General features: G+C 39.7%; 1 protein-coding gene across 1 annotated transcript in view; it reads right to left on the reverse strand.

The window, feature by feature from the left end:
- Positions 1-10,906, reverse strand: part of LOC142583664 (carboxyl-terminal PDZ ligand of neuronal nitric oxide synthase protein-like) — an 83,025-nt gene extending 72,119 nt beyond the window's left edge. Inside the window, exons 1-5 of the mRNA XM_075694157.1 lie at positions 10,222-10,906; positions 9,846-9,917; positions 9,395-9,484; positions 8,911-8,969; positions 6,862-6,970 (exon numbers count right to left, since the gene is read on the reverse strand). Of these exons, the coding sequence (XP_075550272.1) occupies positions 6,862-6,970; positions 8,911-8,969; positions 9,395-9,484; positions 9,846-9,917; positions 10,222-10,329 (438 nt within the window). The 5' untranslated portion in view covers positions 10,330-10,906. The remainder of the gene's footprint in view (positions 1-6,861; positions 6,971-8,910; positions 8,970-9,394; positions 9,485-9,845; positions 9,918-10,221) is intronic.
- Positions 10,907-12,147: the final 1,241 nt, after the last annotated feature.

A 12,147-nucleotide genomic window follows, 5' to 3' on the forward strand; every position in this document is an offset into this window, starting at 1 on the left:
CACACAAGAATGGATAAAGGAATTTTTTTAACTGGCAGTAATATAAATGCTGTTAGTGGCAGTGCAAAGGTGACCAACCGCAGTTTCCCACTAAATATGCCATTTATGAAAACTGTAAAGCTTTCTTTAGAATTTCTTGGTGCAATTTACTGTAGTAAGTTTTGGGTGCGTTTTCCTTCTAGTACACTATGTAACCACAAATCATACTGAAGTGCGAAACATAACTTAATAAATCTACCCTGTTGCTTCAAAGAAATATCTAGGGGTGCAATTTTTAGGCTGAGCTTTCTACACAACACATGGAACAAATTTTAAAGTGCCATAATGAAAGATCGCTGATTTTTTTCCCATCCTAGAACTGTGACATCACTATCTCGAAAAACAGTCACAGATATAGAACAAACATTTGGCAAAATATAACTATTTGGCATAAAGAAATAGTTTCATGGAGCATAAAAGGTTTCAACATCAATAGTGACTCCATCATGAACCACCAAAATCATTATAAAAACAAGTATGTTCCCAAATACTCACCAGAAAATGAGAGCACAGCAACTTAATGCAAGAAATTGGCTGGACCAAAAAAAGAAAGCGCAAAAATGTTCTTTTTGTTTTTTTTTTCCTGTGCTTAAGAGGAAACTTTAGCTCGAGAGCTTCTATCTAATGCATGGAAATGGAGGAATAGTTCTTTTTTTTTATTCTCTGCACAAAATTTGATGAGGTTTGTTGCGTCTAAAAGCGAAATTTAAAATCAAGTTCCTCTAGAAAGCAGATTTTTTATTCAGGCCGTCAGTTTTTTTTTTTTTTACAAGCATTGTTGAAAATCGCAAAACTGAAAAAAGTCAAGTAAACAGTTTCAACACTTTAGCAGCAATTCTGTAAACTGCACCTAAAGACATCCAAAGCAGACAAAAATTATACACTGCTTTGAAGTATATCCCCCAATTTGTGAGTATGAATTTTGCAAAAGCCTTGGAAACACTAACAAGTTCCATAATCTGTAAACTGTGGAGCTATGGAGTTGTATACTTCTCGCTTCAATTTCCTTACTTTACCAATTCTCTGCAATTGTTGCAAAAATTATGAAATCCTAAATCAAAATTCTGCTACCAGCAGTTACTAAAACTTAGCTTTCTCTACAGAATGCAACAAGTTTCATTCAAATCAGTCCAGCGGTTGTTGCATGAGAGCATTTCTGCATTTTACATGTATATGAATAGGAAAACCGGAGTAGGTCCCAAATTAAAGCTTCCTTTTAATATAGCCTGCTACTACTCATTGCCTGCCACATGCAAAGTCACAGCAACGGTGACATAACAGTGACACAACTAAACTGCCCATACCTTCGAAGTAGATTAACCATTCATTTCCAAAAACAAACCAATTACGAAATGCATAACTTTGTTGTGTGTAAAAGAAATGGTTTCAATCATTCTCCAAGCTGCCGTTCCGACCCCTCACCTCCACAACCCCCAAACCCTGCTTTCTTTTCAAAAAGCCTGGCTGCTTTGCTTGCAAAAAGAAAGTTCAGTGAGTTTTACATTTCTTATATATTCCATTGAAGGAATCCAATTACAAATTGAATTGCTTCAGATTATATGTAAAACGATGTAGTTTCAAACCAGATCCCCCCTTCCCTCTTTTTCTCAGCATGGATTTGTTTAACAAAGAAAATATATGACATTTGTGAGGAAAGCCTTCTATGATCCACAGCACACAACAGCTTTACCTCCCCTCCCCCCCCTAAATTGCAGTGCATAAACTGACTTAAGCATGATAGAATGCTAAACAAGTCATCTAGTCCATCATGAAACACAGCATGAACAAGAAGAACTACGAAAAATGAAAGATGACATCTGGTGTATAGTAAGCATGTCCTCTTTTCTTGTGTGTAAAAGCTTTCTCCAGCTGGGTTTCCTGATACAAATATTAATGCTACAAATTTGTAAACTGAAGGGGGCACATACTGAGGTATTCTGCCACCTTCCATAACACTAGGTAATAATTCTGCAGTAAAAAGCAGATGGCCAGCTCGCCTGTGGTTAAACCAGAGAGGATAGTATTCTAAACCCAAGACAAGTTTCTTTCAAAGGCACTTACTCATTAACTGCATAAACAAAAAGTGTGAGAGGCCTGATCTGTTGTAGGCACATATGTTATAATGAAGCAGTTCATTTTTTATTGGTATAGACTGGAATATAGGCAAATGTATGTCTGCTGTTCGTTTTATCATCTCCATGCCCTATTCACTTATGAGCACAATTTAGGTGTTAATAACCCTTTTAGCAGTTTTTTGACTACATTTAAAAGACTATTTTGGGTGTTCGTGCCAACAAAGTGTTTACATTGAATTTTTATGCCAAAACTTTTCTGTGTTTTCCTTTCTTTCCCAAAAATTTCATACTTGGGGCATAGTCTTCCTTTTGAGTCACCAGGTACCTGGCGGCACTGAAGTGAACCTTATTTGCGACTTCGCCCGCCACCCGGATTCTCCCATCGGGAAACAACTTTATTGTGTTGAATGTGGTTGGGAGTTGTATTTACGAATTCCTATTCATTCATAATAAGAATGTAGAGCATTGTGCAACTTTTGGAGATGTGATTAGACAGTAGAGCACCTTCTTTGCCACTGCCCATCCCTCAACACTCGACGATGTGCTCTGTGAGCCAGTCTCAGCTGCCTGGATGACAGACCGCTCTTAGAAGAAAAAAATCCTGGGATGCTGGCCTAAGCACACTCGCATGCACAAGGCCACAAAAGCCCTATTGCACCTCTTGAAGGCGACTGGACTGTATGAATGCTTGTGACTGCTGGCAAACATTCTTCTGCAAATACGTTCCCACTGACCACCGCTTTATTATCCTTATTTTTCTTTTTTTTCTTATCCACCTTTTCCCACCCCGTGTAGAGCAGCCAACTGGGCATGTCTTTAGCTAACTTTCCTGCCTTTCCATAATTATTTCTCTCTCTCTTAGCCTTGGTCAGCTTATGCAAATGAGCAAATGAATCATGAATATTTTCAAGTTGAGCCATTCGTAAGTGTTATTTGTCTTGCCATTCGGTAACAATTGCAAGAAGATCTTGATATGCAGCGTTTTTGTGGTCTATCAACACATAGCTGCTACCTTAGCAGGCATACTGAACAGTCAGATGTCCCTGTGCATTTTCATTCTCAGCACACTCAGATTGGAGAGGAATGATTAACCCCAATAGGCAGTCTACTCTTACAAATCCCTTCTCACACTAATTACCCATTGCAAATACCACTTAGGCATTTGAAAGTGCTCCAAAACTTGAACAATTAATTTCCCCGAGCATTGATAATCTTATTTCTTCTCAGGTAAAACCACTCAAGCTGTCAGGAAGTTAGATCCTGTATCATTTTTCTCCCTATTTCACTGCCATCAGGAATGTGTACAGGCTATGCATACGATCTCCAGTGAGACAAAATTTCATTTTCTAAGTAGCCTGTGCAAAAGAAGAGCTTTTATACCTGTGTCCACAGGCTATAAAAAGACTCCATCTTTGCCAATGTCTACATGCCCCAAGGAGAGGCACAAAGAAATTGATGTCTTCCGAAACTGACAACAGACACTAAAACCTAGTCATACTACAAAATGCCATTAGTAATAGTCTTTGACAACTTCCAAAACTGCCCACAGAAAACTTGCTGCAGCAACAGGCAAGGCAAATTTCCACTGATTTATGAAGCTACACTTAAAATTATTTCTGGAATGCAATGTATGCAACAAATATCGCAGCCAGAAGTTCTTATGCAATAATTATTGCTGTATTACAGTGAAGAAATTTTCTGCACTTAATCATCAGAAACAACCCATTATTCTAAATATGCAATTTTTTTTTTGAATGCATACAAATAGTGAAGCATATCACTGAAAACTTATAAAATTTTATTGGCGCATATATTGGTTAATGGAAACAACTATATACCAGTCATACCCAGTTTCTTGCTTTGATAGACTACTAAAAAGTTCATAGCATTAAAAAAATTTTGCTTCTACTCTGTTCACCACATTAGTACTCTTCTGTCAGATGCTACAAGTTTTGTTCCATGACATACAAGGTGCACAAGGTATTTGAGGACATAGCTTTATATGGCCATAGACATTAACATTCTCATCGGTCTAGACGCTTAACATCATCTACAACAACCTCTCTGTAACCTATCTAGCACATTTATTCCAGAATATCAGCTTTCAATCTGGCACTGGAGATGAAGCAGTACATTCCCCTAGTCGCCTTGCACGCCGACCAAAGCGACTTGGAGATCACCACCTTCTTGAATGTCATGAAATGGTTTGTTTTCTCGGTGAGAAAAGAGTTTGTGGCCAATTATCTATGACAAAGACAATTAAGAGCTGCCAGTGGTCAGATGTCATTCAGATGGTTGAATTTCTCCAGCAGGTGGAGGTCATGATAAGTGATAACCCTGAAAAGCCGATTATGGCCACTGACGATAAACATCAGGTGGGAGAATCAAAAATCAAGCTTCCTGTGCCCAATTTCATTAGGTGCCGCTCCTAAATTCTGGATTTGCTTGTGCTCACAGTGCCTGCACCACCCAAAAATGTCTGGTTGCAAACTTCAGCACCCATGTTACCCTCAATATGGCGTCCTAGTTCCAAATATCTAAACCTGTACGCTGCTATGTATGGTCGACGTCACTGAGAAAAATACTAACAAATAGCCACACAAAGCTAAAAACTTGCTAAAGCCTGCTATTGTATAAGCACTGTCCAACATTAAATGACACTATTTGATCCGAGTGTATAGACGTTATCGAAGCCGAATTCAGTCAATATTGAGGCTGAAGATAGTTTTAAAAAAGCAGCAAAAGTATTTGGAACGAATATACCAAATCTTGCATGAAATATCAATGCTATTCCTGATGCTGTCATTATGTCCTCAAACACCTCGCACATCTGGTACACAGTTTTCAGCTTCTTTTCCATGAACAATGTTGTCGCTTATAGAGAATTGTTCTTACCCCACAAAACAGTCCACAATGTTTCAAGAATTTCCCTTGCATCTTCACACCTGTTATGTGTTGCTATTTAACACTTACAGCCTATTCATTTTCCACAGAGAATCATGGTCTTGCCATTTGGCTGGGAGAAATACATTAACAGACCGTGTTACCACCATTCATGTTCCCAGCTGTTTGCAAGCGGCTTATGAGTGAATCTGTTAGCAGGTTCTCCCAACACAAATAAACAAACTGACATTTTTTAGCCACAATAATTCACGCTTCTGCTCAGGTATTTTTTCTTGATTGCAACACCCACTTCTACTCCTTTTGTGCTGAAATTTTAGCTTAGGTGCCGCAATCCCACTTGTTCACTGCCTAAGGAGCTAGCCTCTATTTATCAGCAAACAGGGCATGAGCTTTTCAAACGCATGTAAACAGATACAGCAAACACATAACGGCCACCTGCACATGCAACAACCCACAGACACCATGTGAATCCCTTTTACCTTGCACCCACTATGCATACACTTTGACAATGGGATAGCAAAGCCTAAGCTAGCAACCATATGCAAAGCATGACCAGTATTTCCCCAACATGGGTTACATGCTGCATCCCAAGAAACCCCAGTATTTCAAACAAGAACCGTAACAATATGCAACTAACTTTACATGCCAGGCACAATGTTCAACACATGCTGACAAACAAAAGATTAAGGCAAGCATGCAAGTTAACATTTAAAAAAATATTAACAAATCAGTTATCTTGAACCCTGAACATTGCAAATGTGACTAGTGTCCCCATAGCAGTTCAAGCACATTCAGTACAAGCAGCTAATTTTTCTTGTACAATTTAGCTTTGTGCCATCTGCTACAATGTCTAATTCCTCCTAGGCATAGCAGTTGACATATAAGAGCGCTGTGTGTTGTTGAGAACTGTAATGTGCATTATGTCTGTATGATTAAACAAGTCATAGCAACACATACAAGATAGCAGTGCAATAGTAGAAATTAAATATAGATGACAAAAGGAAAAGAATCTTCACAGCTTCAAAGCGTCACTTACGATATAAATGGTTTAAACCATGCCTCAAACAGTTCAAGAGCTGAGGCATGTTTTAAGCACTAATGTATGAGCAGGTGTTCTGGCTCTTCTGCAATTATGATGGAAGCTTGCAAAATGTTCACACCCAATATTTTGTTACACTTCAGCTATGCACTTCTATATGGCACTGTTGATTGCATGCGCCACTAATTCAGTGTCACAAGAGCAAAAGACTAGCACTATTTGTTTCTCCTAGTATGTGCCATCTATATACACATAAAAAAGAAAAAGAAAAAAGAGCCCAAGGTAACTGCATTGGTACACTGCTGAAGAATGCTACATTACATTACTGCATTTGAGCTCAGTTAATTTGATTATGTATTATATTCATTCATTACAACCATACGTCTGCTGCGGTCATCTTATAAATGCTGAATCTCCATTATCACTCTGGACAAGAGAAAATTTCATTAATAAAAGGCCTCATAGGAGAGACACGACGATGAAAAGTCTTCTGCAAGAGCTACAATAATGCGACAGACTAGCTGACTATGACTTGTCTTTCACAATGCCACCATGGCGCTCAGCTCAAGTTTATGATAATGAATGTTCAAAAAGGTTGTGTTCTCCTAGTGGACACTACAATACTACAATTCTTTGCACCATCAATAGCAATAGTATTTCATGTTCAACCACTTCCATATTCAACGTAGGTTGCAATATGAACGGTCACATCCCATAAGCTGCTATGTGCATCTGTTAAATGCATCCCACCGAGTGAAGAAAACAAGAAATGCCGAGAGAAGCGAAAGAAAATTCAAAGCATACCTTCTTTTTGGACTTGAACACATTGCACTTAAACCCATTGCTACCACCATCTCGTGCAATGTAGCTGAAGATCTTCAGGTCTTGAGAATCATGAGAAACGTAGAATATTCTGGAAAGTGTAGAAATACTAGTGAGAACAGGCAGAACCGATCAGGCAAATTGTTTCAAGAAAGTACTTTAGACAAAGTGATAATGACACAAAGCTGAAAGCTTTTATTGAAGAATGATACAAAACATGTGCACACACACACGTACACATGTGCAAAAAAATAAGTGACCTCATATCAGAAAACACAAGTGCAAACATATCAGTTCAGGCTGTCTTAGTAAAAAAATATGAATTGAGAGCTAGCACGTCCTGTCAAAGTGTTATCAAAAGTTTCAAATTGTCATTACCACATTCAGGCTCAATATTACAGAATTTAGAAAAGTGCAGTGGTAGTTGGGAATAGTACCAGAATATTGTCTGGTACTATTCTCAATTGGCACTGTGTTTCATGTGACCTCTGCATCTCATCATAACTTTCTACATCAAAAACACAACAAAACAAAATGACATTAAAACATAGCTATTATTGACACAAGTAATCAACAACCAGGCTTCTTTTTCACAGGTACAACAAAGACTAGCTAATTATTGAGAAGATATCATCAATTACATATTTCCATTCTTTCACTAAGCTGAATATATAAGCTGCAAATCCTCTTTCTTTAACCATTGTCAATTACTAAGACTGAGTAAAGCATTCAGCCAATAAAAGAATAAAGAAAAACAGGCTGGCACAACGACTTGAGCATTGTAAATAAAGAAAGCACTGTTTTTAAATACTCATTTTTTCCTCACTCATAGTCGAGTGGAACGACCTTGATAGTAAGTGGGTCGAAATGGATGACGTGGATCAATTTCAAGCATTCATTGAACACAGTACGTGAAGTCTGTTTCATGTCATTTGTCTTTAATGCTTTGTACTTAGATAATTGTGTTTACTAACCATGTATAGTATTCTTTCAAGTTTTTCTTTATTCATTAACTGTTTTACTATTTTGATGTGTACTGATGCCAATCCCACCCTGCCACATCCACTAACTGAGGCTAGCAGTATTGTAAATAAAAGAAAAATTGAGAAATATTATATATGTTAAGTAAGACAAAACAAAGAACAGGAAGTGCACTGGGAAATTTTGCATTTAATTTTCCTTAGTACTGTTAAGATGTTTCAGAATGTGAGTAACCAAGTCACCCAGCTTTCAGCAATAGTGAGCAAAATAAATAAGGTGAGATCAAGCAATGTGCACTTATTAGCACTTAGATACAGAATTTGAGAAGGCAGAGTGAGTAATTTCTATTAAACCAATGTCCGCGCCCGGGTACTGGATTTGAGAGTGAGGAGTGAGTAATTTCCATTAAACCAATGAACAACTTAATACTCAGGTTCTTCCCACTGCAGTAGAGCAGTTCAAGAAGCTCTGCCACAGAAGTATAAAGCTTTGACCATCAAAAGGATATTCACTTGCATAACTAAATATAACAGAGTATCAAGGACATTCCATGTCGCAGGGACACTATCAACCTCACAGCTATAATCAATATGCATGGAAATGTAGAGTGGTCTTAAAACTATCATACACTAAACTTTTACAGCATATAGTACAGAACTATTCTAAACCATTATTGTGTGCCACGAATGAAACATGAGCAAACTATTTTATTGTACTTATTGTAGGAAGTATGATAAGAGATATAGTTTTGCATTCTTTTCAAGTTTATTATAAAAAAAATTAAATTATGGGGTTTTACGTGCCAAAACCACTTTCCGATTATGAGGGATGCCGTAGTGGGGGACTCTGGAAATTTGGACCACCTGGGGTTCTTTAACGTGCACCTAAATCTAAGTACACGGGTGTTTTCGCATTTCGCCCCCATCGAAATGCGGCCACCGTGGCCGGGATTCGATACCGCGACGTCGTGCTCAGCAGCCCAACACCATAGCCACTGAGCAACCACGGCGGATAAATTTATTATAAGTATGAGAGAGGGAGAGGGCTCACCTATAGATTGGATGATTCATTACGAGGTACCTGTTGTCGTCCCATGCCCACTGGTTTTTCTAAAACCATAGCAGGTTTCACATGAGAATCGTGGTAGTTAAAAGTACATACATTATGCAATGAAGCACCATGAACACAAGATGGCATGCCAACTAGCCTGTGTGTGTGGTCACAAAATTTTGCTAATGTATACGACAAAAAAAAAAGTTCAAAGAGATGAATACTAGTAATGGTACAGTTCTTGTATTTGGCTATAGTGCATTTCACCATTAGTGGCACATGTATGATGAAACACTACTGCGATGCGAGATTGAAAGGGGGAAAATCTACTGAAATTTTTTGCAACATTGCACCCTCAGATACATGCATGCATTACTAATTAAATAAAATAAGGAAGAAAAACAATGAATGGTACAAAATCCACACAATGCTTCGAAAGCAAAGACTTTCCAGCGCTATTCACATGGAAATGGAAAAGACTCACATGTTTCTTGCGCAAGATGATTTTCACTCCATCAACCGAAATGGTAATTGTCACCTTCTTTTTCTTGACTGACTCTGCTTTGAATTCATACTGCAATAGATGATAAGGCGTATCTATGCCCAATTATTCCAGTATGTCTCAAAACAGAAAAAATGGTTTGTTACATACACTAGACAATCAGTCATATGTGCAAAAAATGTCACACAGAAAGCAAAATGAGCTCACCCTCTTGTCAGGTACAAAACAAATGACAATATTAACACGAAGGCTCAGAGCATTCTTTAGAAGACAGCTGACAAGAGCAATTAACAGGGTGTGGATTTGACCGAGTTCATAACTGCCAAAATGAGCTACGCAATCTTTTGAATGACTGCTCAATGCCTTGGCAATTAGAACTCGACAAAAGCATGCAACCCGGCAAAATAATCAAACGAACGACCGCAGATCTCACCCGAATTCTGCGCATCGCTGCGACGATTTCGACTCGGCTGCTGGGTCGAGGAACATCCATAGTGCCAATGTACTGGCGAAGAAAAATACAAAGACACGCCACAATTTAACCGGGAAAAGTTCTGAGTGGCATTTATTCTGCACTGTTCTTTTACATGCACCAACACATAACCCAATACTTAACGTGACACGCCCCACACGTTACAACCGCGCTGAGCGAAAACTGGCGATCCCTGAACTCTCACACTTTTGGTACCTGGAATATGCTGGCCAGGCGTTCGCACGACGACCTTTGCACATTATTCTCAGCGACAACAAACTGCTCCTCTCCTTAAGCGAGGTGACTGAGCAGGCCGACGGTAAAAACAAGCGCTTACCTTGGCGTTAAACGATATTCCATGTTGAAAAGCTTCTTCACTGTGCAGGGGAATTCTGCTATCGTACGCATCGTCGCTTACTAAATTATACTGCTTCTTGGATGGCATGATGCAGCTGTGCACACCATACTTGTCGCTATGACGCTTCGGCCACTGGTACCCAAATACTTGGAAGGCGCCGGACGGTGCACATCAGAAGACTGAGCGTTGGAATCTTTCTGGTACAACACGCACACCAAGCAAGTGAAAGTTACAAGAGAAGCGCCGGAGCACTTTCACATCCGGCGATCCCGCCTAAGAGACGCGCCCCCCTTTCCTCCGATGTTCTTGTCGTAGGATGCTATTGCCGTATCTCCAGATCTTCCGCGATCCGAGTTTCGTCGCCGTTCCCTTTTTTGCGCGCCTCCGATGCTCACGTTGTACAAGCGTGCAGGTGAAACGTTTCTATCGGTGCCGTTGATCTAAGTGCCGGGTTATCCAGCACCCACAGCACAGTGGCGCATGGTCACGGCAAAGTGTTGCAAAATGTGCCCAGTTCATAATGCATGCGATTTGTAGGAAGGCATGTTACGTTTGTTTTTCTTTACTTCGACAGACCTTACATGACCGTAAAGCCGCTACAACTTTGGCCTATTGAAAATCAACTTGACTTGCTTCCTTTTGTATTTTTGTCAAATGATGATGATACTAAATTTCTATTTCAACGGTTGATTTTGTTTAATTCAAAAGTACGCTTACCATCTTTATGACATTAACACAGAATATTAAAATAGTTGCTAACGAAACATGCAACTGCAGAAATTAGCAGTTAGCGCGCTTGCGGTCAGCCTCTCAGCAAAGCCATGGCCAGAATAAAAACAAAACAAAAACTAATGATTGTACCGAAACTGATAGCATAACTATGGCATAAACTCATGTTATAAAGCAGTCCTTCTAAAAAATATTTAAAAAAAACTAATATAATCGTCACAGCAGCAACTTTCGCAGCAGTTTCATCGCAGTTAGATTGCACTTTTTTCCCACTGAACGAGTGCAAATGCAGCGTCAAAATATCTGCTGCCTATATTTTTGTGCAGTGTTCAAAGACCACAGCTTTTCATTTCCTTTTACCTTTTGCTTAGCAAGATGAGCTAATTCACAGTACCTATAATCTGCGACTTCTGCGTAATAGTACACTCAACCGAATGCGCCAATAGAACGATTTAGTGTAAAGTGTGGTAAAGTTGTACTGGTTGTACGTACGGTCAGATGTGGATGAATGGCGGAGCGCATACGGCTAGCGGTCGGTGGGGCACGTGTGCTTACGTCTACATGACAGTTTCAGCGGATGACAGTTTCAGCGGTTTCAGTGACCTGGGTTTCAGTGAACTCTGAGTGCTTTTACAATATGGTCAGCTGCCACTCGTGTGCTGTCAGCGGTTTATGGTGATGTACAAATCGCATGGCAATAGCACGCGACCACCCTTCTGGAAATTTGCCGTTGTGCGTTAATCACAGAACTTGTCATGGGTGACTACTACGATGTCCTGGAAGTGTCCCGCGATGCCCCTGTAGATGAGATCAAAAAGTGTTATCGAAGAAAAGTGTTGCAACTTCATCCCGACAAAAGGGACAGTGGCGATTCCGAGGAATTCGTGCGGTTGAACATGGCTTGGAAGACATTGTGCGACGAAAAAAAGCGCAGAGAGTATGACGCGACTGTGCGGCACTGCAGTGCCACACTGAGCCCACCGATCAGCGAAGAAGTTCGCTTGTCCGATATGACATTACATGCAGACGGCAGTTTAACTTGGAACTGCCGCTGTGGTGGCCTGTACCAGTTACTCGAAGCACCTAGGCAAGAGACACTCATTTCTTGTGATGCGTGTTCTTTTCACATTTTGGTTATCGTGTGAAGGTCAAACGTCCAGCAGGAAGCAGTGAGAC

Source organism: Dermacentor variabilis, chromosome 1, assembly GCF_050947875.1.
Source record: "Dermacentor variabilis isolate Ectoservices chromosome 1, ASM5094787v1, whole genome shotgun sequence".
In the NCBI taxonomy this organism is placed as follows: Eukaryota; Metazoa; Arthropoda; class Arachnida; order Ixodida; family Ixodidae; genus Dermacentor; species Dermacentor variabilis.